General features: G+C 43.2%; 1 protein-coding gene and 1 non-coding gene across 2 annotated transcripts; both read right to left on the bottom strand.

The window, feature by feature from the left end:
• Positions 1 to 387: 387 nt before the first annotated feature.
• LOC117804323 lies at positions 388 to 24,650 on the bottom strand. The gene is made up of 3 exons (XM_034670950.1): positions 24,618 to 24,650; positions 13,540 to 14,052; positions 388 to 4,639 (listed from the first exon to the last, which is right to left on the bottom strand). Exons 1-3 carry the CDS (start codon positions 24,648 to 24,650, stop codon positions 4,520 to 4,522), a joined length of 666 nt encoding a protein of 221 aa, XP_034526841.1. The 3' UTR covers positions 388 to 4,519.
• On the bottom strand, positions 13,149 to 13,270 carry LOC117804514. The gene has a single exon (XR_004628997.1). It is a non-coding gene; the product is annotated as a small nucleolar RNA SNORA26 (small nucleolar RNA).
• Positions 24,651 to 27,502: the final 2,852 nt, after the last annotated feature.

The following is a 27,502-nucleotide window of genomic DNA, read 5'->3' as shown; positions in this document are numbered from 1 at the left end:
TGAGTAATTTAGCCTGCATATCACTAACTAAAATTCAATGTCTAAGGTTTCTTTTGATGTACAACTTCAATGAAACTAAATCCACAAATCTTCACTGTACATTGGCTGAGTTTTGAGCACGGGAGTCTTGAGTTCCATGCCTCCTCCCAGTCAGCCTTCATTTCCACTTTTCTGGGGGCTACCCCCGTTCTAATTTGTTCTCCACTGTCTAGCTTTATGTGTTTCAAAATTTCATATTCCTGGAGTTATACAGGATGTTCTCTTTTGTGTAAGCCTGCTTTCACTCACATACTGTATTTCTGATTCCATGGTTCCACATGTGTCAGCAATCCACTTTTTTATTGCTCAGTTGTATTCCACTGGGTAAATACGCTCAGTCTGTTTATGTATTATAAGAGGGTTGCTTTTTTTTTTTTTTTTAATGTGCATCCTTTGTCAGGTCTATATGTGACAAATATCTTCTCCCATTTTGGGTTTCTTTTCAATCTTTGAATGAAGTCTTTTAAGGAAAAAAAATCTTAATTTTAATATTCCAATGTGTTTCTGATTTAAGAAGTCTCTGTTTACTCCAGGTTATTAAGATTTCTCTTCTGTTTTCTTCTAAAAGTGTTACTACTTTAATTTGCTCCATTTAGAACAGTAATCCATTTGGAATTGGTTGTTGGAAATGGTGGGATATAGAAGTGGACCCAGAGGCCGTTTTTTCCATGTGGATATCCAATTAACCCAACATGTTAATTTAAAAGATCATTTCCCCCATTTACAGTTATCATAAACCAGGTGGCCGTATATGTGTAGACCTAGTTCCCAACTCTGTTCTGTTTAATAGATTGGTTTTGTCTATCTCTGCGTCAATACCAGTCGTCATTACTATTTGTTTTATAATAACCCCTGATAGTGCATCACTGAACTGGATTTTGAATTTCATTCCATTTGAATCTAAGTAGTCATTAGCTAGTGGCCACCAAATTAGACGGCACAGATATAAAACATTTCCATCCTCACGGGAAGTTGGTTGACAGCACTGCTTTAGAAGACATCTAGAGGCCAATGCCAGATACTTCGTATCACAGCTACAGGCCAACTTGAGTTTATTGCTGGGCTGCTCTAAAAAAATATCTGTGTAAAATCTCATTTTAGAAATTCAAAACACACCTTCCCACACATACATAAGACACCCAGTTCTTTTGACCTTACACTGTTAGCAATGAAACTATTATTTCAGGTGTGGGAGAGCTTAATGCTTCGGACATATGATCAGACGCCATAAAATACGTAGCCCCAAATCATATGAAACGATTCCTGCTGTAGGACGATTACATGGAGTTTATTATCTGTTCTGGTCCAAGTTCACACTGAATTCTCTTTTAGAGGCCTTTCCTGGGGTGTCACTCGCTGTGTTTGAGAGAGTTTGCACTCAGCCCTGCGGTCAGAAGGCTGAGTCGGATCTGGCTCCTGTGGGTAAGGAATTCTTCAAACCATTTTGTCCTGTTTATTCCATCAGAGACATTGAAGTCTTGTGCCATAAAATGATACATATTATTATATACTTATTATTATGAAGTACTTCAGGTGTTACATATTATCAGTATTATCATGTACTTCATATTATGTATTTCAGGTGTTACTTTTTACATTAGATGTATTTCTCCCTACCATACTTGAATGTGATAACTGTTTCTTTTTTAATGTCTTGTGTTTTATAGTATTGTGATGGCTATTTTAATTTATCATTAATTTCTAGACTTGAGTATAGCACAGGGCTTTAGCTGTGATCTAAATCTCCACTGGGGCAACAGATATGTATTGAGCACCGACTCTGCAGGGTGCCCTGAGCTGGGCCCTGGAGACACCCCAGTTCAAATCACGGAAAATACTCACCACCGAGTAGCTCCTGTAACCCGCACTCTCGCACTTGTTAGTTTTTAATGATCATAACGACACTACAAGGTAAATATTGTTACCTCATTTTTCAAGTGATAAAGCTGAAGTTTTTTTGGGGGGGGATCAAATTTCTACAGCTAATAAGTGCTGGAGCTGAGATTTAAGCTTTGAATCCCCAACCTCCCGCCCACCTCTGTGAGACCCATCAGACCTCAAAGGGGCTTTGTTTCCTCTCAAGGAACACCTTGTCTAGTAAAGGAGATGAACACACAGTAACCACAACCCACAGGAGAACAGACACTACAAAAGGGAAAGGGTGGTAGGTGAAGCTAACCTGTGGGAAATGAGCCACATTGCCCAGCAACTTGGTCTTGTGAACATGCACTGAAATCCCTTATTCTTCCCGAAGTCTTTCTAGAATGATCTGGAAAGCAAAAACCTTCCCCCCCCCCGTCCTCATTTCTTCTGACCCTATGTCTGAGAAGGAAGCATTGCTAACCTGTGGTCAGTGCCCTCTTTAGCCATACAATGCTCCAATGATCACCTCAGAACCAGCATCTGTTAGCACCTCCAGAGCAAACAGCTGAGTCCATATGGAAGAGGGACCTCCAAGGATGGGCCCTTTAAGGAGACTGAATGTGAACGTGGTGACTGGGTCTCTAGGGCGGTCTGGGCCCATAAGGATAAGGACCACATCCTACATGTTATGGGTTGAATTCTGTCCACCCTCTGCCCCAAAAATGTATATGTTGAAGTCCAAACCTCCAGTATCTTAGAACGCGACCTTCTTTGGAAGTGATCTCATAGGGTCCCTAAGGTGAGGTCATACTGAAGCAGAGGAAGCCCTCATCCAATAGGATTGATGTCCTTACAGAAAGGGAAGTCTGGACCCAGAGCCACACACAGGGAGACACTACAGGACATCAAGGTGCAGAGATCCCTCTGTAAACCAAAAAGTGCCAAAGACTTCTAGAAACCTACCAGAAGCTGTGGGAGAGGCCTGGAACAGATTTAGCCTTACAGTCCTCAGAAGAAACCAGTCCTGTCAACTCCTTCATCTTGGATGTCCGGCCACCAGAACTGTGAGACACTAAATGTCTGTTGTCTAAGCCGCCCAGTTTGTGGTACTCGGTTATGGCAGCCCTAGCAAAGGGATATACTGGAGATGGAAAGGGAATGAGGTGACGGGAATCTGCACCCCCGAGGGCTTTATGGAGCACAACTTTCCCGTCAGCCTTGGTGCAGATACAGATAAACATCTGCCTTGTTTTAGACACTCACACCGGCCCTCTGTCATCTGCATTCAAACCAATCCTAACTGACTCTTGGGATAAAGTCCAAACTCCTTGTCATGACATACTCTGCCCATCAGGATTCGGCCCCTGCCTTTTTTTCTGCTTTGCCCCTTCTGATCCCACGGAATTCAGTCATATAACACTACTCCCAGACCCCTCTCTTAACCTCTTTCTTCAGCGCATGCTTCTCCTTCTCCTGATACTTTCTTACCCCCTTCTCTCTGCCTATATTCTTTCTTACCCTTCTTGGCTTGGCCATCTCTTACTTTGGATTTTACATCCTCCAGAATTCCTTCCCCCAGGATCAGTTTAATCTCATGCTCCCACTGCTTCCTGTTGCTGCGTGTATCCATGACGCTGCAGCCTGTGACTGCTGTTGGAGTTCAGTGCCTGGCCCGTCAAAAATACTCATTAAATCTTTTCTCAATGGTGAGGAATCACTAGGAGTTTTCCTCATCCTATCTATGGGATGATATGTTCCAAGTCTCTAAAAAACAAATTTATGTAGTTTTTTTTTTTTTTTTGAAGAGTAGCCCAACAATAAACTCAAAATGGCTACAAAATGAAGCATCTGCTTTTGGCTTTTTCTTTCCATTTTAGTCATGAGTAGCCTTAAAAATCTTTTTTATTATTTAAGTATAGTTGACAGACAATGTTATATTAGTCTCAGGTGCACGTGTAGTGATTTAACAATTCTATACCCTACACAGTGCTCACCGTGGTCAGTGTACTTACCATCTGTCACGACAAGTGTTATTCACATTATTACAATAACAGTGACTATATTCCCTGTGCTGTACTTTCCATTTCTGTGACTTACTTATTTTATAACTGGTATTGGCTTTTAGACCACCCTAAAGCAGTGCGGTCTATAGAACCTCCTGGGAATTTGAAAATCTTCTGTGTCTCTACCGTCCAACAGGGTAGCCACTAGCCACATGGTTATTTAAATTCAAATTTCATTCCATTCAAAATGCAGTTCCTCAGTATGGTAGCTTGAATAACGGCCTCCAAATATATCCACATCCTAATCTCCAGAACCCGTGAATTTTAACTTATATTGCAGATGTGATTAAACGAAAGATCTCAAGATGGAGAAATTATCCTGGACCATCTGAGTGGACTGTAAATGTAGTCGCAGGTGTCCTTACAAGAAGAAGACCAAGAGCGGTTGGACGGCAGAACAGAAGCAGTGCTAGAGCTGAGGCTATGCTGCTGGCTTTGAAGACCGAGGAGGCAGGCGTGGAAGGAAGCTCTGGAAGCAGGAAGAGGCAAAGAAAGGGGTTGTTTCTGGGGCATCCAGGTGGTTCAGTCGGTTAAGCGGCTGCCTTTGGCTTGGTTCATAACTCCAGGGTCCCAGGATCAAGTCCCACACTGGGCTCCCTGCTCAGTGGGGAGCCTGCTTCTCTGGCTACCCCCGAAGCTCTCTCTCTCCTCTCTGTCAAGTAAATAAATAAAATCTGAAAAAAAAAAAAAAAAGAAGAAGAAATGGGTTGTTCCCTAGAGCCTACAAAAGAAGCGTGGGCCTGCAGACACCTTAATGTTTTCCCAGGGAAACTGGTTTCAAACTTAAGACAGTAAACGTGTAGTTTTAAGTTACCAAGTTTGTGGTCATTTGTGACAGTGGTCCTAGGAAATTCATACACACAGTAGTGCTGGCTGCATTTCAGGAGCACACTTCTAGATGGTGCAGGTCTAGAATCCTCTGCTTGGCGAGCAAGCATATGTGACAGATCTCCTAGCCACTACATCTTTCAAATCGAGAAAAATTCTACATGTGAGCAGTTTGCTACCTGTCTCCAATATGAATTTATGACACAAATCTCTTGCATAGGAGAACCAAGCCAAGAAAGCTTACCTAGCTTGTGCTATAGCAGGTGATCACAGCGACAGTCACTCAGCCTTCCTCTGATGCTGTGATCTATTTCTCGCAGTTGAGTTTTTATTTTTTTATTTTTTTATTTATTTTTTTTTTAAGATTTTATTTATTTATTCGACAGAGATAGAGACAGCCAGCAAGAGAGGGAACACAAGCAGGGGGAATGGGAGAGGAAGAAGCAGGCTCATAGCAGAGGAGCCTGATGTGGGGCTCGATCCCATAACGCCAGGATCACGCCCTGAGCCGAAGGCAGACGCTTAACCGCTGTGCCACCCAGGTGCCCCCGCAGTTGAGTTTTTATTTTTTTATTTTTTTTTAAAGATATATTTTTATTTTTATATATTTTTTAAGATTTTATTTGACAGAGATAGAGACAGCCAGCGAGAGAGGGAACACAAGCAGGCGGAGTGGGAGAGGAAGAAGCAGGCTCATAGCGGAGGAGCCTGATGTGGGGCTTGATCCTATAATGTCGGGATCACGCCCTGAGCCGAAGGCAGACGCTTAACCGCTGTGCCACCCAGGCGCCCCCGCAGTTGAGTTTTTAAATGGCCTCATTCACTTCATGAAAACTGATACCAAACAGAGATGCTTCCATTCAATTTCTCTTCCTCTTTGGGACACCAAAAGCATTAGGAAGTCAGATACAAATTATACCTCTCTGGATAAATGTCATTTCATCATTGTCACGTAATGACAATGGTGATTTTGGTGTCTCAGTTTTGTCTGCTGTGTCCATGGGCGGCCCAGGCAGGAGCACATCAAAGGTGCAAGGGGGAAGGAGGCGCATGTCTGATCCCTGCTTCCGAAGGCCCCACACAATGGGCTTCCCAGCGCTGCGCTGCCCCACGGGAGCTTCGTGTCTCCGCCTGTCTGCACACGTGGGAAGGTTTTAGGACAGCCAATCGTTAGGAAAAGAAAAGAGCAACCTTCTTTGCAAATGGCGCAGGGGGAAAAATCCACCACCAGACAAACTCTATTAAAGCCATTATGAAACCACCCTGTCTTCTTCACAGCAACGCTCCAAACCTAGTTGGAGATGGCGGTTCACAGCCCACCCCTGGCAACCGTTTTTGTTTGAATTATTTTATTGTTGTAAAATATACGTAACACAAAATTTGACCATGTTAACTGTTTTTAGCATCAGGACCATTCACAATGTTGTACAACCATCACCACCAACCCTTTCTAGAAATTTTTCATCTTCCCACACCGAAACTCTGTACCCATGAAACAGTAACTCCCCATCCACTTTCTTCCCAGCCCCTGGTAACTTCTGTTCTACTTTCTGTCTCTATGAATTAGACTATTCAAGAACTTCATACAAGTGGACTCATGCAGTGTTTGTCCTTTTGTGTCTGGCTTATTTCACTCAGCATGATGTTTTCCAGGTTCATGAGTGCTGTGTTATCTATCAGACTGCCATTCCTTTTTCAGGCTGAATAATAGTCCATTGTGTGTACTCAGCACATTTTCTTTGTCCATTCACATTCATCAATGGGCACTGGGTTGTTTCCATCTTTTCACTACTGTGAATAATACTGCTATGAAAGTTGGTGTGCACAACTCACACACACACACACATATATACACCTATACATTTATGGTATATAGATACCTATACATATAAAATAGTTCATTTTTTTTCAGAAAAAAAATATATAGATTGATGTGAAAAGTTGGAGTTTGGGAACAAATGGTCAAGAAAGAATTCTTGAGATGTCTTTGGTGTAAAAAGGTGGTTTTATTACACCACACGGACAGGATCCTTGGGCAGAAAGAGCTGCTTGGGGTTGTGAGAAGTGGCTGATTATATACCTTCAAGTTGAGAAGGGGTTAGGGATGGCATAAGTCTCTAAGGAATTTGGAAGCAAAGTTTCCAGGACCTTTACAGGCTAGCTGTTGTTAGGAAAAGATCATTTATTACTGTCTAGTAAAACCTTAGTCATGAGACCCTTCAGATATATATCAGCGGGCCATATGCTTGGAGGATGATTGCTAAAATTTATCTTGGGGGCGGGGGTCGAGATAAAGAAGTTTCCGAAGGGATTTTTACAGGATCCTGGAGGTTGGGCTAATGTCAAGCTAAGGTTGCCTTTTGCCTCTAGGAAAGTAGTAACAGTGGGCAGCTAAGCTCGCTGGGGAAGGTCACTCAGCCTGTCCCAAGTACTTGTCAATGGGCTGTAAGTTATAAGGAAGTTTCATTCTTTCTGTATTTCTTTTGCCTTTGTTCTCCACATCATAAATGAGTTGGGGAAATCAGTATAAACTAATTTATTTTACTATGTCTAGACATAGAAATATAGGTATGGGTGTGTACACGGATTCATGTCCACAGCTTTCCTAGCTTTGTCCACCAAGGGTGGGCACCCTAGTAGCAGTGCCAATGAGCACATTTTGTGCTAATTTTGGTCTCTAAATAACATTATCAGTGAAAGGAACCATGGTTCCTTAAAAAATGACTGGTTCTAAGGCTGTGCAGGAAAGATATAAGATGAGGCTGGAACATCTCGATGTTCCAGAAAGGAAGTGTTAAACAGAAGACAAAGGATGGGCCTATGTCAAAAGGTTGAAGGAGCCAACTTCAAAGAGCTCTCGGGGCCCAAGCTGGGACAATTTGAGCACTAGTAGAAATGACATATCGCATTATAGCCAAAGAATAATGTGTATGTCTATGCATCCATACTCATAAAAATGATTGAAATAAATCTTCCATACAGTAGAATTCAAAGTAATAAATGGAGAAGTAGAAAATCACCATTTAAAGACCATGGTAATAATTGCAACAGGCAAGGTCTACTGTTGAATGCTACAATTTTGTGAGTTAAACTTTCATGAGAAACAGGACATTTGCATAATACTTTAATTTTGCTGTTTTTCATTTGTTATATCAAAACTTCTAAAATGGTATCAATTTGCAAACAAAACACTTAAAAAACAATGTCTTTTGGAGAGCCATCTAATCCTATTTGTAGGTTAAGATGTTCAAATCACTTGCCATTGTTAACAATCATTCAAAGGATTGCTCTTAATTCAAAAAGAATTGATTACAACGGCCCTTGATTTGCGGCATTTTTCATTGCGTCTCAGTAAATGTTGATAAATAATTCAGTGATTTCCTAAAACACCCGGTGGGCCTTTCGAGCTGGCTAATGAAAAATAAACACTTTTCCCAACCAGTGTATTGTGCTCTGTTGAATAAGGACAAAGATATTTTTCCTGTAAGTTTCAAATATAGAAAATGTCTTTGTGTCCATCATTAGTAACTTGAAACTATTTTCTGGACTTTCCATCCCCTACAAACTTTACATATGGAAGCAGAAAATCTTCTTATCCTTTAATCTAATACTGTAGGACTTAACACATCTCAAAACCACTCATGCTCTTTCATAAGAATTCATCCTCCCAATAGGCATCTCCTAACATTCCAATGACTGCACTCTCATTTCACTTTTCCTCATAACTTTGTTCTTACTTGACATCGTGGAATTAATGGGCTCAATAAATATATCTGCATGTATGTGTGAGGTGTCTGATGCACCTGAATATTTGGAAGGGAAACAAAGTAAGCCAGGACAAGAACCCCCAAATCTTTTTTTTTTAAAGATTTTTTGAAATTTATGTGTTTGACAGAGAGAGAGAGAGAGAGTGCACAAGCAGGGGGAACAGCAGAGGGGTAGGCAGGCTCCCCACTGAGCAAGGAGCCCGATGTGGGGCTCAATCCCAGGACCCTGGGATCATGACCTGAGCCAAAGGCAGACACTTAACTGACTGAGCCACCCAGGTACCCCAAGAAGTCCCAAATCTAATTATCAACTTTATTCAAAAGTTTTCAAATTCACACCTGACAAGAGTCAATGCAAAAGTTCCAATCTGCCAGAGATTCACATTGGCTATAGGTGAACCCCATCTTATCTGGAGCTAAGCAATGCCGATGGTCAACCGTGAGGGCTTGACCTACATTCTTTCATCTTTACCACAACCCTATTCATTGTGATTCAACAAATACATCTGTCTTTGTGAAGCTTACATTCTAGCAGGGAACAGACAACAGGCACACAACAGATAATCGAGTTGGTCTTAAACCTCTTTAGCAGTGACCGTGAGCACTGAATCCAAGGGCCAGTGGCTATCGACCTTCTAAAATGAAATTAATAAGACTCATTTTTATGACCAAAAAAGAGGAGTAAGCAGTATTGGCCCTACCCACCCTTTACTGCTTATCTCCATTTTACAGAAGAAAGTGGAGGTTATCATGACTCTAGATGTCTTTTCCCAGGATTTTCCCTCAAAATGGCTTTACCCTTCTGCACTCTAATACAGCAGCAGCCTGCACCCTCATCGACCATATGACCTGCATACCACACTCAACACCCAAAGCCGCGCGCTTCCTTTAATGGCTTCTCCAGTTTCAATGCCAAGAGTTCCGCTGCATTTGGTTTAACATACACAGGAAAGCACCTGATGTGGGTCTTATGCCCAGGAGGTTTTATTATGCTCTGAACCACTGGACCAGTCTGTTTCTTGACTCTTTTGACAACATTACTACGAGCAATAATCCCACCTCTGAGGGTGTACCCAGAATTACTGGATTATTTTTGCATAACTTGGAAGAACCATTTTCTCTATGTAAGTTGTTAGTTTGCTAAAAGGTTCATCAGTTTGTTTATATTCAACTTTTAAAAAGGGGGTGGGACTCTCACTGCCCGTGCCCCTTAACATAATCACTTCCATTAGCTTCTGGCCTACCCTTCCTGAGCTGTCTGTTTGCAAAACAGAGTGACTACACGTATGTAGACATACACAGGTTCTTTCCTCTGCTTTATGAAAGGCGGCACACCAGACACTCTGTTCTGCATCATGCTCTTATTTTTAGTAATGATGTAATCTTTAGCAAGTTATCTACCCTTTGAGTTTATTTACTGGCCAAATGGGAAGGATTCAATAGAAAAATGGAAGGACCTCACCACGGGCCTGGGCAGATGACGTGCTCAGTACAATAAGTGCTACCTCGTCCCTACAACCCTACCCCTCCCTGCTGCTGCCCACGGGGCATCAGATGGCCATGCCTCACACCCGACACACTTCCCCCTTAGACTGGAGATGACATGCATACAGATGAGCAGAGCACCCAAACCCTCCGGCTTCAGTGGTTTATAGCTTTCTCCGGAAGGGAAGTAAAGAGAGTCTTCAGTTACCAAACATACATACAGGATCTTAGGTTCAAGTGGTTGGGGGCCTGTGAATGAACAGATTAATCGGAGGAAAGTTTATTATATATGTATGTGGGAGTAGGCTATCAAGGGCAGCTGTCGAACAGCCGGGGATACGGTTTTATCTACCAGCTTAATGGGAGAGGGGACGGGGTAGTAAGGCTTCAGTGGGAAAGTATGGAAGGAGCAGATAGGACTTACTGACGCAGTTCTTCGGGATGTCCTGATACCAAGTCCGTCTCCTCCCTTACAAAAGGCTCCCTCGGGGAGGGGTTTATGACAGCTGAATTCTCAGGAAGGCCTGCTTTACTCATCAAAGAGAAGTTTAAAGCAGGCCTCATTCCGCAGCTGCTGTTTGTTCAGATGTTCTCAGTTTAAGGGGTCTTTACGCCCCGAGCTCCTTGTCTGAAACCTGACATGAAGCTTCACAGGCAAGCAGCCCAGCGTCCTGCTGTGAAGAGGAGACTCGGGCTGGAGGAGGTCTGTGAATGGAAACACAGATCAGGACAAGGACGAATAAGTAGAGAAGAACAAATCCAAACACATGGCCCCATGGGCACTGAACCAGTCTCCCACGCCTGAGAATAGGTCCGCCCAATTAAATGGTAATTTACTCCTTCGATGTAGATTGTTGCCAGGCTCCTGCACACGGCTCGGACGAAACACAGCTTCTTCTGAGTCACATACAGGCAGCGCCGTTTGCCAATGATTGTACGTGCTCTTCCCTGTTGAGCAGCCCGTGCATCCAGACGGCGACTCTGGAGTGCAGAGAGTAAACTGCTAACTCTCAACTGGTGTGCTTCCAGGTCTACACCATGGCAGCGAATCCTTGTTCTGTTACTTCGGAAATGTTTAGTAGAATTGTTTCTTCTAGGTGGGAAGTTCCCCGACTTGGACAAAGGGTCCTTATTGAATTGGTGTTGTGATAAATGGGTGGGCTGTCTATGATGTGGTGCTACTTTATGTATTAAGGAGCTTGCGTTTGTGATTTGGCTAGCATATAAAGTGGGATACCTGGTGACGGCAGGTGCCCCGTAGCTAAGTCCACATCGCCCTGACCATTTAGGTGGGAACGCCTTATACGCCTTACTACCGCCTAAGATAAAAACACCAGAGTTGTCCATGAACAAGGTGAGAGTGGAACGTGTGACCCACCAGGCAGGTATCTGGTGCCCATCATGAGCTCTGTCGTTAGTTATGTTGGCATCTGCACATCTCCATTTACCATGTGCCTCTGTCAGCCTGTAAGAGCAAAACAGGTTGCGGAGTACCTGCTTCAGAAGGCCTTTAGTTTGATTTTGGCAGCTGTAGAGATGGGTGTCATTACCTAAGCAGGTCATTTCAGAGTTTCGGGCTACCCATATGTAGTCTTAGGTATTGAGCAGACCAACCAGGGGAAAAGCCGAGCTATTCCAGGTCCCACTTGTGTGGCCTGCAAATCAGGAATATTGTCCAGTGACTAGGCAAACATCTGCATCATACTAATCAGTCTTGGACTCATTTACAACAGCTATAGAAGGTCTGAAGGTGCCATCTGTGGAATCAAACCGTAGTGTTGGAATACAGTATTGTTTGGGTATGTTACCTAGGAAGGGTCCAGTGCCATTTTTATTTTCAGTGCAAAGAGGAAAATTTCCTCCAAAACCTTCACCTGAATAAATGATAGACGTTGAGCATCTGTAGAAGTTTCCTAATGCCAAGAAGAGTGATTTTGTCCTCTTGTTTGTGGATACCGTTCCCTTTTACACATCCACTGTACAGAATGGGTCCACCAGGTACTTCCCTGGGCAGGAACAAAAACTGGTTCAAGTTCTTGTGTGTTATATAGATGTTGCTTAACCAGCAATCAGATAAATTAGCTAAGGGGCAGGGTTTGGAAGAGTGGTGGGAGTAATGGGGTAATGGGGTTTTGCCATTCAACAAATAGAATTGTTGAAAGAGCACCAAGGGTTAGTTGAAGCAAGACACTGTTTTTGGAAGGGAGCCCATAGTGGGCGGACAGAAGGAGAATAGGTTAAACAAGCAACCTCCAGCCAATCTTTCCATAAAGAAAAGAGGAAGGGTTTTTTAAAAAAGATCTCTAGGTCAGAGAATTTTCCAGGTCAGGGAGAAAGGTTTCAAGGGAAGAAAAATGAAGACCACATTCTTGATTCAAGATATTGCACAAAGCTGCTTACTTCACAGTGTCACCTGCTTCTGGAGCCTGAGTAGGTCACTCATAGGGACAGCCTTCTAACTGTTATGGGGTGACGGTCTAGAGCTAGCTTGGGTGTGTCTCATGTGAATCCTGGAAGACTTTTATTTTGATGACAGTGTAGATGGTTAACAGTATTAAAGCCTTTCCCAGTGAGCTTTCCCAGATGGGTATTTTCTTCTAAAAACTGATATATGCTCCATCTCCTAGTAGAAAGATATGGCAAGGCTTGTTAGTAGGTGAAGATCATGTTTTTTTTCACCTGTTCATGATATGCTCCAATAGTTCTTATATATAACTAGTCAACATAGTGAATTGTTCAGTCCAGGGCCCATATGCTCACCCAATCCAGGAATGGAAGGTTTAGAGATGTCAGCAGCCATGGGGTGACCAAAAACTATTTCCAAATGGGTCAGTTTCATGTATTCTGGATCTGTTGTTTCTACCCAGGGAAGTCTGGCTCCAGAGGCTTTATGACCTTTGTCACCAGTGCCTTCAGATGTTCTCAATTCACAGTCTTTATAGAGTCATTCTCCTAGGTTGTTTCCGCCTTCAGTGACAAATGCCAACACTTTCACTGAATGTACTATCAATGCTAAGGTTAAGTTTGAATTCTTCACGTGTGCTCTGAGCCGTGTTAAAATATCACAAGGTGCTTGAACCAAAAGAAAAATTTCCTCTGGTTCAGCTGTGACTCCAGACAGGATCCAAAGAGGAGTTTTACAATCTCTTCCCTGGGTTTTATGGAGACTTACTTTACCCTTCTGTGTTAGCCTCTTAAGGCACCGCGTCAGCCTTAAAAGGGCACAGGAAAGGGCGGTCTGGGATTTTGACAGGGCTCTCCAGGATCCCTGCACGCCTCCCTCGTCAATATCCCCTGGATCTCAGCGCTTTCTTGAACGAGTCCGAAAACCCACCCGAAGCAGCTGTTGTGCGGGGGCACCCCGGGAACGTGCATTCCCTCTGAGGGCCAGACAATCTGGGGCCCTCAGAACCCAGCACGTGGGAACCCCGGTCGCCACCGGCCACGTGCTCCGGGCCTAGGTCCTCGCATTTCACTCCGGGACGGGGACCTACCTGCGCGTAGAGCTCGGGCCGCGGCAGCCCCGCACACGTCGGAGACACACTCCCCGGGTGCCGGGTCGGGCCGGGCGGGGTTTGCGCAGCCGCCAGCCGGCCGGCCCCGAACCCGCTACAAAGTCGCGGCGGCGGCGCCCTGGGGGAGCAAAGCGCGAGATTGTTAGGGCGCCCGGGCCTGGGCGCGGGGAAGCCACCCGGCCGCTCGGCGCTATGTCTGTGCCTCGCGCGGCCCCGGGACGAGCTGGGCCGCCCGCCCGCCGGGCCTCCGAGGACTGCTTTACCCCTCCGTTCTGGCCGCCGGAAGCAGCGCAGCTCCGGGCGGGCAAAGCTCGAGGGGACGCGGGGCGAGCGCAGCCCTAGCCTGGCCCGCAGGCGGGGCGCCCTTGCCGCCCCAAGGGATCTGAGAGCTGAGCCACACTCCGCCCAGATCTGCGAGACAAAGAGGTTCGAGACTCCCGCCCCGCTCCGAAACCTCCCTCCTCCTCCATCCTCAGACCCCCGCGGACCCCGCTAACTGCGGGGGGCTGCAAAGTGGGTTGGGAGGGTGGCCAATCCCGGGGAAGGGGGCGGGGCGAGGCGAGAGGAGGGGGCGGGGAGAACAGCCAATCCTTGGAAAGGCAGGGGCGGGAGGCGGGGAGGGCAGGCAATCCTCGGGAAGGGGGCGGATGGGGGCGGGGCCATCCGTGGGCGCCCAAGGTTTCAGCGCCAGGGACTTTTGGCTCTCGCTTTGGCGGGAAGACTAGTCCAGTTGAGCAGGGCATCATTTTTGGAGCTTGAGGGCCCAGGCAGGATAATGGCGTCCCTCAGGACCCTCTTGGATCTGGTTCTCTCAGGCCAGCGTTCAGGCCAGCGTTCCTTCCTCGGGGACTCTCCTGGCGAGGCATTCGCTGTTATGTCTCCCCAGCTTAGCACCTGGGCCACAGCTCTAGGTCATACAGCCCCTAAAATGCGGAGCTGTCCCTTCCCGTGCCACATTTTTATTCACATTTGAGTACCTTTCTAATCCTCAAATGGATGAAACAAAGGCCTTAGTCTGACGTTCTAGTGGAGAAGAAAAATCAAGGCGTAAATAACCAGTATGTTTTATGCTAATGAGAAAAGCACAAGTATTTATTACAACTTGAAAAAATGAAGATAGCAAATAGTCATTCCTGTGAATAGTCATCCCCTCTGACTCTAAGAAACAAAGAAACAAAATTCATCATAACTGGTGGTAGTGGGCTCTTTTGGAAATCTATTTCACTGCAGAGATAACTAAATATGATAAGACTCTTTAAGGAGTGATGCTTGGTTGGCACCCTGTACACGGGTAGGATCCTATTTTGGTCCCTATTTGATAACGCAGGGGAGACCAGGATGGACAAGGGCCATTGCCCTGGGGCACACAGTTCTAGTGGAAGTCATTAGTAAGAGGAAACTTATGAAGAAGATTAACTGTAGTAGGGATGGGATAGGGTCTTCAAACCCTTCAGCTTCCCAGTCCTTCCGAGCCCCAGAACAGGCCTGCAGTAATGGCTTACCCACTACTCACACTGCTCCTTGCTAATGTCGGCTCCCGCCCCATTTCTAACTATGTTTATTTCATTGATCTCTCTTTTCTTCCCTCTCTTCTTAAACTGAATCTTGCATTTTATTTTTCCCATGCTATTTTAACCTACTAAAATATGTGTATTTTCATAGTATAGTTAACACCAGGTGTGAGGGGAACAGGGATTATGAAATAAAGTGGAAAGAGAGAAATGCTCAGTCCTTGAGAGTCATAGCCTCATACTGGCCTATGCTTTTATGTCTATAGAACCTATATGTATTGAGAAACTAGCATATGCCAAACACTGTGGTAGACATGGAGGGATATAGGTAGTGAGAAAAAAGCCCAAAACATGGACCTTGCCCTGTTGGAACCTTTAGTCTAGTGGGTAAAGCAGACACGAATACAAGAATTACATCAAAAATACAAAATTAGCACTTAAGAAGTGTTTTACAATGGCGGTCAAAGACTCAGCTTTCTGATTAAGCAGAAAACTGCAGATGAGTTTATGGGGCAAAGGAGAAGACCCTGGAGTACAGTTCCACATAGAGGGGAGTGCATGTGTGGAGTGGGTATTCTAGGAAGGAGCTCAATGCTTTCATGGACATGCAGGAAGGCTGCCGTGACTTCTGCGCAAAAAGCCAAGGGGTGGGGCATGGAGAGAGATATAGAGCAGGCTGCAGTGGGGGATGTGGCAGGGGATGCTGTTGGCTGCCAGACCACGCCAGACCTTGAAGACCATGTTAAAAATGCCCATAAATGATGCTTATTGATAATGTGTTATATAAATGCATGTCAGTAAAATGTTGCTGTTTGCAAGGCTGGCATGTGTCAGGCCAGTGTGTTACAGATATAAAGTGCTAACCTTTATGGAGCACTTACTACCTGCTCTGTGCTTACGTTGCTCTGTGCAGATGATCTCATTTAATCCTTTCGGCTACCTGCTGGGTCCAGTAGGCATGATGAAATTCCTCATTTTAGTCCTGAGGATCCCCATTTTGCTAAGATTTTGTGAGAACTGTTCTATTCCCAGTCTAGTAGTACAGATGGCTGGTGGTCATGTTAGGCTTTCTAAGCACATTGAAACACTGTAGCACAATGACTCAAGTTCCACCCCAATACTTGTACATAAATGCACAAACGTAGGGAAGGAAACTGAAATCATAGCTGCAGTGGCCAGATGGTGGACACAGGATGGCAGCATGGAATTCTCAATTTCTGAAATTTTGAAGGTGCTTTTCCTTAACAGTGATTGTGGGATTGAATTTAGAACCCTTTAAAATCCAGAATTATATTTAGGCAGCCATATTAGAGTCACATGTTGACCAGTTGACCCTAAGCAACAGTTCGCTCTCCTATAATTGTTGATCATATTGGATTTTAAATATTGCTCTTTCTTAGAAGAATTCCTTAAAATGACTACATGCTACCTATTATGTTTAGCATCCAATGTATTCTATGAAATTACTGTATAAATGATACTTGGTTGGTCGTTTAAATGAATTAGCATAAGGTATCCAGTTGAAAGCCCAGCCAAAATGAGCCACTTACTTCTATTAAGGAAAATTGAGTGAAGAGGTAGACCTGCTTCTTCTGCAGCACAATTGTAATGAGACGGCTTGAGTTGAGTCCTGTTCTGTATCAAAAAAGGAACATGAATGCGTTCAGGTTCTATTTCTGGCTCTACCACAGGCTTTGCTATTATACCCAGTGCAAGATGAAACCTGTTAACTTTTTTTCCATTTGCAAAATGTAGGCAGCATTTTTAGCCTTTTTCATAGGAGTGGCAGAATTAATGAGCGCCACAAATGACCTTGACCTGTTTTGTAACTGCAAATGCATTTATATTGCCATATTTTCATGAAAAATGAAAATCTGCTAGCTTTTTGTTTCCCTGAAGGGTTGATACTAAGTTAAAACTTTAAAGTCTGGAATATGTGCTTTATCAGCTGCTCAACATTCCAGTTTCCAAATTTAAACAAAACAAGAATAAGATAAATCTTGCAAGTGATAATCAAAACAGTAGGAAGGAAGTGAAAGAGTTGTCTTGTAAATGGAAGTCTATTTGTTTTTTCCAAATTGCGCTCTTTATTTTCATTAAGATAGGGGTCGGTGCAAGATGGTGGAGGAGTAAGGAACCCTAGTTTTGTCTGGTCCCAGGAATTCAGCTAGACAGCTATCAAATCATTCTAAACACCTGTGAACCCAACTGGAGACCTAAGAAAAGAATAGCTGCAAGTCTACAAATAGAAAAGCGACCTCTTTCTGCAAGGTAGGAGGTGCAGAGAAGAGAATCCCAGGTGTTAATATGGGAAGATAAAGGGCAGGGAGAAGGAACCTCGGTAAGCTGGCACCAGAAAGTGATACAGTAGTGGAGCGCAAAATCAGAACTTTGAGAAGTCTGCTCTGGTGAGGGACGTCCCTGTCTGAAAGGTGCTCAGGTGGCGAAGTGGGGTGGAATCCTAGGGGGGACAGTGTGGTCTCAGTATCCTCCAGGGTGCCGGGGTGTGGCAGAGCTCCCAGGCATCAGAGCCGGGAAGTGGGCTGCAATCAGCAAGCCCAGGAGTAGGCTCCAGCTCGTGGTTACTAAATACTGCAAACCGTGGGGCGGTCAGGTGACCACTGTCTGAGCAGGGGCCCAGCAAGCAGCAGAACTGGGGAGACCTCTGCTTCCTCCCCTGTGAGGAGTGGCTTTGGAGACTAGAAATGGGGTCGCTTGCCTGGTATACAAATGCTTGGTCACAGGCCGGGTGAGCACAGAGTGCAGATGGAGACCAGGGAGACAGGAGTGATTGACTGCTTTTCTCTTGAGGGCTCACAGAGGAGTGGGGGCCCAAACTTTCCACTCTGGGGCCAGAGACTGGGTGGCTGCCATTTTTAGTCTTACCCTCTAAAGCAGCATGGAAAACGTTGGGGAACAAAAACCACAGAGAGCAAACTGGAAAAGATTACTTAGCCAAGCTCCCTGGCAAGGGCGGTGCAATTCTGCCTGAGGCAAAGACCTCTGAGAATCAGTACAACAGGCACCTCCCCCCAGAAGATCAGCAAGGATCTCTGGCCAAGACCACATTTACCAATCATGGAGAACAGCAAAACTCCAGCACTAAGGGAAAATAGTATATAGAATTCATGGTTTTCTCCCCATGATTCTTTAGTTTTTCAATTTTATTTTTTTTCTCTTTCCTTTTTCAACCAATTTCTTATTTTATCAACTCTTTATAAAAGTCTTTCTTAATTTTCATTTTTAACACTTACATTCTATCCTTTCATTGTATTTGATTTTTGTATATATATAAATTTTTCTTTCTTTACAATTTTAGGATGCAGTTTCTTCTAACAAACAGACCAAAATACACCCCGAATCTAGTGTATTGCTCTGTGGTCTTCAGCTGTCTGATTGTATTCTTTCTCTTTCTTTCTTTCCTTCTTCTTCTTTTCTCTTTTTATCAAAGTCTTTTTAAGTTTTCTCTTCACAGTTACATTCTATCCTTTCAATGTATTTAATTTCATTTTTTTATGTATATATATGTTTTCCTTTCTTTACAATTTTTGGGTGTAGTTTCTTCCAGCAACAGATCAAAATACACCCAGGATCTAGTGTATTGCTCTGTTCTGTTCACTTGTCTAATTATATTCTCTCTCTCTTTCTTAATTTTTATTTTTTATTTTTTCAGTTTTGGGCCTCTTCTGATATGTTTGGTGTATATTTCCATGGGGTCATTGTTGCCATTTTAGTATTTTGTTCTCTCGTTCATCTATTCTTCTCTGGACAGAATGAAAGGGACCTAATCAGTATGCATATAAGTAAGATGTCAGAACTAGAATTCAGAATAACGATTATAAAGATACCAGCTGGGCTTGCAAAAAAAGCATAGAAGACACTAGAGGATCCCTTTCTGGAGAAATAAATAACCAAAATCTAATCAAGTCAAAACAAAAAAAGGCTATTAATGAGACACAATAAAAAATGGAGGCTCAAACTGCTAGGATAAATGAGGCAGAAGAGAGAGTTAGTGACATAGAAGACCAAATGATGGAGAATAAAGAAGCTGAGGTAAAGAGAGATAAACAACTACTAGATTACAAGGGGAGGATTCAAGAGATAAGTGATACCATAAAGCAAAACAGTATTAGAATAATTGGGATCCCAGAAGAAAAGGAGAGAGAGAGGCAGAAGGTATATTGGAGCAAATTATAACAGGGAATTTCTCTAATCCAGGAAAGGAAACAGGCATTCAAGTCCAGAAGTCATAGAGAACCCTCCTCCCCAAATCAATAAAAATAGGTTAACACCTCAACATATAAGAGTGAAACTTGCAAATCTCAGAGACAAAGAGAAAACACTGAAAACAGCTCGGGGACAAGAGGTCTGTAACCTATAAGGGTAGAAACATTAGACTGGCAGCAGACCTATCCGTGGAGACCTGGCAGGCCAGAAAGGATGGGCATGACATATTCAGGGTACTAAATGAGAAAAACACACAGCCAAGAATACTTTATCCAGCTAGGCGGTCATTCAAAATAGAAGGAGAACTAAAAAGCTTCCAGGACAAATGGAAACTAAAAGAATTCGTGATCACTACACTAGCCCTGCAATAAATATTAAAGGGGATCCTTTAAGTGAAGAGAGAGCCCTATAATAACAGACCAGAAAGGAACAGAGAGAACATACAGCAACAGTGACTTTATAGGTAATACAATGGCACTAAGTTCATATCTTTCAGTAATTACTCTGAATGTAAATGGGCTAAATGCCCCAATCAAAAGACACAGGGTATCAGATTGGATAAAAAAGCAAGAACCATAGACATGCTGTCTGCAAGGGACTCATTTTAGGCCCAAAGACACCTCCAGATTGAAAGTGAGGGGGTGGAAAACCATTTATCATGCTAATGGACTTCAAAAGAAACCTGAGGTAGCATCCATATATGAGAAAAATTAGATTTTTAACCAAAGACTGTAATAAGAGACGAGAAAGGACACTATATCATACTTAAAGGGTCTATCCAATAAGAAGATCTAGCAATTGTAAACATTTATTCCCCTAACATGGGAGCAGCCAATTATATAAACCAATTAATAACAAAATTAAAGAAACACATTGATAACATACAATAATAGTAGGAGACTTTAACACCCCACTCACTGCAATGGACAGATCATCTAAGCAGAAGATCAACAAAGGAAACAAGGGCTTTGAATGACACACTGGACCAGATGGACTTCAGATATATTCTGAACATTCCATCCTAGGGGCGCCTGGGTCGTTCAGTTGGTTAAGTGTCTGCCTTCAGCTCAGGTCATGATCCCAGGGTCCCAGGATCAAGTCCCGCATTGGGCTCCCTGCCCAGCAGGGAGTTTGCTTCTCCCTCTGCCCCTTCCCCCTGCTCTTGTTCTCTCTCTTACTCTCTCTCGCAAAAATAAATAAAATCTTAAAAGAAGAACATTCCATCCTAAAGCAATAGAATACACATTCTTCTCAAGTGCACATGGAACATTCTCCAGAAAAGATCACATCCTGGGTCACAAATCAGGTTTCAACTGGTACCAAAAGATTGGGATCATTCCCTGCATATTTTCAGACCACAGTGCTTTGAAACTTGAACTCAATCACAAGAGGAAATGTGGAAAGAACTCAAATACATGGAGGCTAAAGAGCTTCCTTCTAAAGAATGAGTGGTCAACCAGGATTTTAAAGAAGAATTAAAAAATTCATGGAAACAAATGAAAATGAAAACACAACTGTTCAAAACCTCTGGGATGCAGCAAAGGTGGTCCTAAGAGGGAAGTATATAACAATACAAGCCTTTATCAAGAAACAAGAAAGGTCTCAAATACACAACCTAACCTTACACCTAAAGGAGCAGGAGAACGAACAGCAAATAAAGCCTAAAGCCAGCAGGAGAAGAGAATTAGTAAAGATTAGAGCAGAAATCAATGAAATAGAAACCAAAAGAATAGTAGGACAGATCAAAGAAACCAGGAGCTGGTTCTTTGAAAGAATTGATAAGATTGATAAAACCCTGGCCAGATTTACCAAAAAGAAAAGAGAAAGGATCCAAATAAATAAAATCATGAATGCAAGAGACAAGATCACAACCAACACTGAAGAAATACAATTATAAGATCATATTATGAGCAACAATATGCCAACAAATTAGGCAACCTGGAAGAAATGGATGCATTCCTAGAGATGTATAAACTACCAAAACTGGCCTCCTGGGTGGTGCAGTCAGTTTAGGACCTGCCTTCAGCTCAGGTCATGATCTCAGGGTCTTGGGATTGAGCCCCACATTGGGCTCTCTGCTTGGCAGGAGGCCTCTTTTCCCTCTCCCTCTGCCATTCCCCCTGCTTGTCATCTCTCTCTCTGTCAAATAAATAGACAAAATCTTTTAAAAAAATAAAATAAACTATCAAAACTGAAACAGGAAGAAATAGAAAACCTGAACAGACCCATAACCAGCAAGGAAATTGAAGCAATAATCAGAAATCTCCCAACAAACAAGAGTCCAGGGCCAAAAGTCTTCCCAGGGGAATTTGACCAAACAATTAAAGAAGAATTAATACCTATTCTTCTGAAGTTGTTTCAAAAAATAGAAATGGAAGGAAAACTTCCAACCTCGTTCTATGAGGCCAGCATTACCTTGATCCCAAAACCAAAGATCGCATCAAAAAGGAGAATTATAGACCAAAATCCATGATGAACAGGGATGGCAAAATTCTCACCAACATACTAGCCAATAGGATCCAACAGTACATTAAAAGGATTATTCACCACAACCAAGTGGGATTTATTCCTGGGCTGCAAGTGTGGTTCAACATCCACAAATCAATCAACGTACTACATTACATTAATAAAAGAAAGGACAAGAACCATGCAATCCTCTTAATAAATGCAGAAAAAGCATTTGACAAAGTACAGCATTCTTTCTTGATTAAAACTCTTCACAGTGTAGCGATAGAGGGAACATACCTCAACATCATAAAAGCCATCTACAAAAAGACCAAAGTGAAGATCATTCTCATTGGGGAAAAACTGAGCACTTTTCTCCTAAGATCAGGAACAAGGCAGGGTTGTCCACTATCACCACTGTTGTTCAACATAGTACTAGTAATCCTACCCTCAGCAATCAGACAACAAAAAGAAATAAAAGGCATTCGAATCAGCAAAGAAGTCAAACTCTCACTCTTTGCAGGTGACGTGATACTCTATGTGGAAAATCCAAAACACCCCATCCCAAAATTGCTAGATCTTAGGCAGGAATTCAGTGGAGTGGCAGGATATAAAATCAATGCACAGAAATCAGTTCCATTTCTATACATTAACAGTGAGACAGAAGAAAGAGAAATTAAGGAATCAGTCCCATTTACAATTGCACCAAAACCATAAGTTCCCTAGGAATCAACCTAACCAAAGAGGCAAAGGATCTGTACTCAGAAAACTACAGAACACTCATGAAAGAAATTGAGGAAGACACGAGAAATGGAAAAATGTTCCATGCTCATGGATTGGAAGAACAAATATTGTTAAAATGTCTATGCTACCTAGAGCAATCTATACATTCAATGAAATCCCTATCAAAATACCATCAACTTTTTTCACAGAGCTGAAACAATCTTAAAATTTGTATGGAACCAGAAAAGACCCCGAATAGCCAAAGGAATATTGAAAAAGAAAAACCAAGCTGGTGGCATCACAATGCCGGACTTCAAGCTTTATTACAAAGCTGTAATCATCAAGACAGTATGGTACTGGCACAAAGATACATAGATCAATGGAACAGAATGGAGAACTCAGAAAGGGACCCTCAACTCTATGGCCAACTAATCTTTAACAAAGCAGGAAAGAATATCCACTGGAAAAAAGATAGTCTTTTCAACAAATGGTGTCAGGAAAATTGACAGCCACATGCAGAAGAATGAAACTGGACCATTTCCTTACACCATACACAAAAATAGACAAAATGGATGAAAGACCTAATGTGAGACAGGAATCCATCAAAATCCTAGAGAACAGAGGCAGTAACCTTTTTGACCTCAGACGCAGCAACATCTTGCTAGACACGTCTCCAAAGACAAGGGAAGCAAAGGCAAAAATGAACTATTGGGACTTCATCAAGATAAAAAGCTTTTGCACAGCAGAGGAAACAGTCGACAAAACCAAAAGACAACCGACAGAATGGGAGAAGATATTTGCAAATGTCTTATCAGATAAAGGGCTAGTATCCGAAATCTATAAAGAACTTATCAAACTCAACACCCAAGGAACAAATAATCCAATCAAGAAATGGGCAGAAGACATGAACAGATATTTCTCCAAAGAAGATTTACAAATGGCCAACAGACACATGAGAAAAGTCTCAATGTCACTCGGGCATCAGGGAAATACAAATCAAAACCACAATGAGATACCACCTCACAGCAGTCAGAATGGATAAAATGAACAAGTCAGGAAATGACAGATGTTGGTGAGGATGGAGAGAAGGGGGAACCCTCTTGTACCACTGGTGGGAATGCAAGCTGGAGCAGCCAGTCTGGATAACAGTATGGAGGTTCCTCAAGAAGTTGAAAATAGAGCTACCTTATGACCCAGCAATTGTACTACTGGGGATTTACCACAAAGATACAAATGTAGTGATCAGAAGGGGCACCTGCACCCCAATGTTTATAGCAGCAATGTCCACAGTAGCCAAACTATGGAAAGAGCCCAGATGTCTATTGACAGGTGAATAGATAAAGAAGATTTGGTATATATATACAATGGAATACTACTCAACCATCAAAAAACAAAATCTTGCCATTTACAATAATGTGGATGGAACTAGAGGGTATTATGCTAAGTGAAATAAGTCAATCAGAGAAAGACAATTACCATATGATCTCACTGATATGTGAAATTTGAGAAACAAGGCAGAGGATCATAGGGGAAGAGAGGAAAAAATGAAACAAGATGAAACCAGAGAGGGAGATAAACCATAATAGCCTCTTAATCATAGGAAACAAACTGAGGGTTGCTGGAGGAGAGGGGGGTGGGGAGGGATGGACTGGCCCAGTGGTGGACATTGGGGAGGGTATGTGTTGTGTTGTAATGAGTACTGGGTATTGTATAAGACTGATGAATCACAGACCTGTATCCCCGAAGCAAATAATATATTATATGCTAATTAATCGAATTTATTTATTTATTTTTTAAAGATTTTATTTATTTTATTTATTCATTTTTGAGAGAGAGAGAGAGACAGGCAGCGAGAGAGGGAACACAAGCAGGGGGAATGGGAGAGGAAGAAGCAGGTTCCTAGCGGAGGAGATGCTTAACAACTGAGCCACCCAGGCGCCCCGCTAATTAATTGAATTTAAATAAAAAATTTAAAAAACAGTGAGTTGGTATATCAGGATGTGTATCCACCTGTATTTACCAGTTGAGAAGTTTGTGATAATATGCTTTAGAGTGATTGCTGACCCCTCTGCGATCGATCTTTCCATCAAGTCCAAAACTGATGTTGCGGGCTTGGGGCTGACGGTACAAAAGTAAAGAGAACACTCCTACCCAGAGCTCCACCGGCTCAGAAGACTCCGGCATCCGCCCTAGGCAGCCCTTACGGGTCTACACGCCGTGGGCGGGGGCGGTTCTTAACCGCAGCCATAAGGTCAGACACACGTGATTTACTTGTTTTTGAAAGACAGAATCTAGGTCAGAATTGCGAGGAATGAAATCGATTACTTCGAAATACTGAGCAGGTTAGTGGGAAGAGCTCGAGTCCCCACTCCTATAAATTCCAGGTGGAGGTATTTCCAGTAGAACGTGCCTGTCTCTGCTCCCTTCCTCACTCTTCCCCAGGGAGGAAGGAGCTGCTTCTGTCACTGGTGAAGAAGGACCAGAGCCAGGGAGCGACAGCCTCTCTCTACCCCCACGCCTCTGAGCCGGGCGGACTTGCAAGAGCTGATGTGAATTCTGTTTTCTGTAATTGAGTCCATCTAATGTATTTGCTTCGTGCTTTTGGCCGTGTGGATAGTAGTGTTTGTTATTTGGACTCTGGCATGAATTTTACATGAAAAATGAAAACAAGCTCTATTCATAAAATTCTCCCCAATCAACTCTCACTTCATTTCAGTGACTCAGAGGAGGACGTGCCCTTTTAATCTCTGCTGGAATTGAGATGAAATTGGAAATAGCGAATTTTCTGTCTCTTGCTCTTGCTCACATTCCTCTGTAGAAGCAGAGTGATGTGAAAAGGGAGATGTTTTTACATTTGACCATGGCTACTCTTATTTTAATTACGACTGTGACTATTATCCTTGGACCTAGTGCCATCGCCAACATGTTGTCGAAACTTGACACATGTTTGTTGACTAATGAACTACTAAATTCAGGGTATTTTGATTGAAAATGTTTAAAAACTATTCTAAGGTGTCTCATAATGCCCTCAGTCCAATCCAGCAGCATAGCAGGTGCTCACAGATGATCTTTCCCAGCTGGGGGTGTTGTCAAGCTCCCATTGGGACGGGCTGTTCATGGAGGACAGGGGTGTGCAGAGCCGAGGAGGCTGTTCAGCGCTTGTCCCACAAACGAGGGCGCTGCCACGTTAGCCTGGATCTCACCTAAATGCATAATAAGTAAATACAAAGTCCCAGCCAAACCCTTCTGCATGGGAAGAGTTAAAAAGGATAGAGTCCATCTGGACACTGATTACACGGAAAATACTGTCAGCCCTCTGGGGCCCAAGGCTGAAGCCCAGGCCCCATAATGGCTGTGTTATCATCTCTGTCACCTTTAGCTTGTGCCTAAAGCACTCCTTTCTAGTAAGTGTAATTCCTCTGACTCCCTGGACCTTTCCACATCCCATACTCCCACTGCCCATTCTTTTTCCAGTTGACCTGTCCCCACCATTCTCATTTGAAGGGTGGTCTGTACTTCCATCCATGCACTTACTGTGTGTTGGGCACTGGGCTATGTGTCTGGGATGCAAAGAAGATCCAAACAGGGTCCTGGCTCTCTAAGAGCTCATAGATGGTGCCGTACAGTAAGTGATGTGGTTGAGGTGGTCCTGCGCGCTGTGGGACACCAAAATGAGGCATCGGACCAGCCTGGGACGCGTGCCAGGAGCAAGGACTCCTTCCTCAGGTCGCCATGTTCCCGAAGAGGTGGAGGTAGAAGGGAGAATTTCAAGTAAAGCCCCAGACCCCGATCAAAAGGCTCTGTGAATCTCAGTATGTGTACTCAGCAGAGGAGGATGGAAAGGAAAACTCTGCACACAGCACAGAAGATGTTAGGTCTTTAGATCCCCGGCTTAGAAAGAACACCATCCCTCTTTATAATGGGGCTCTGTTGACACCCTTTTAAAATTGGTGTTGGAGGGTCAGGGCTAAGAGGTAAAAAGAGTCCATTTGCTAAATTCTCTTATAATACATCAGGAACACATTGTGTGTGCCCTGTAGGTATTTTTACTGCCAGTTTAGAGGAGGTTTATTGTTTCCTAACACGCTTCATTCATTATAATGCGCATACTTGTATCAGCAAGTTGAGGAACAACCTGATTGACATTAATCTCAAAGGTGTTGCTGGGAAGGTTTTTTGTTTGCTTGTCTTTGAAGTGAAGATCAGAGGCGAGTCTTTGTCGCCCACAAAACTTTGATGTTTTCCTGCACTACTGCTCACAGCCAGGACGTAAACACCAACAGATGCAGGCAACATCCATAATCATTTTATGACCACGTAAGAAATTTGTTGAGGGAAATGTAATTTGTTACTGCTCAGTGTGACTTTGAAATGTTCCTGGGTATTCTGGAGGGAAAGCTAGTTCTAGAACAGAAGCATTAACATCCATTAAGAAGGTGTGCATAAAAACTGGTTTTAACTGACGACAAATGAATATACCAGAGTGGCAAAGAAAGGCCTTATTTAGGACAGCTGGTGTGGGAGCAAATTAGGCTGTGGGTCCCACTCTGGGTTATTGGACAAAGCTGACATTTTGGAGCTGGATGGGCTCGGCTTGGAACCCTGGCTTCGTTATTTACTAGCTGTGTGCCCTCAAGAGAAGTACACCCTCCCCGCTTCCTCGTACACAAAAGGGGGATAGTAACCTTGTCAGGATTAAGTGCAATTACATAGTTAAGGTGCTTAATATGTAAGTATGGCTCACAATTGTAGTTATGTGGATCTTGAGCAAAATAGTCCTTTCACACAATTTTAACTCTGAAGTCTCAAAGGACATGCCTTAGTTTTCAATGTACTAAATGCCCTGCTTGCTTAGGTCTTCTTGGTGTGATATTGGCTTATGTCTTTCCTCGTGGTCCTAGAAGGCTGAAGATGCCAGACATGACTCATCAGAGGATATGGATGAGACCTGGTAGAGAATCTGAGGACCTGTTTATTCACACGTGTAACTACAATGATTCTACATGTTAGAGTAACCAAGGCATAGATGATTAATG

This window comes from Ailuropoda melanoleuca, chromosome 11 (assembly GCF_002007445.2).
Source record: "Ailuropoda melanoleuca isolate Jingjing chromosome 11, ASM200744v2, whole genome shotgun sequence".
In the NCBI taxonomy this organism is placed as follows: domain Eukaryota; kingdom Metazoa; phylum Chordata; class Mammalia; order Carnivora; family Ursidae; genus Ailuropoda; species Ailuropoda melanoleuca.
The sequence above is the reverse complement of the archived record's forward strand: the minus strand, read 5'-3'. Positions and strand labels throughout refer to the sequence as shown.

Coding starts and splice junctions, on each gene's coding strand:
- LOC117804323 (XM_034670950.1), bottom strand. CDS start 24,650: ATGCCGGAGTCTTCTGAGCCGGTGGAGCTCTGG. Junction 14,053..24,617: donor CTGAGCCGGTGGAGCTCTGG/GTAGGAGTGTTC, acceptor CCCCGCAGTTAG/CGGGGTCCGCGGGGGTCTGA. Junction 4,640..13,539: donor GGCCCGAGCTCTACGCGCAG/GTAGGTCCCCGT, acceptor TTTTTTTTTCAG/ATTTTATTTATTTACTTGAC.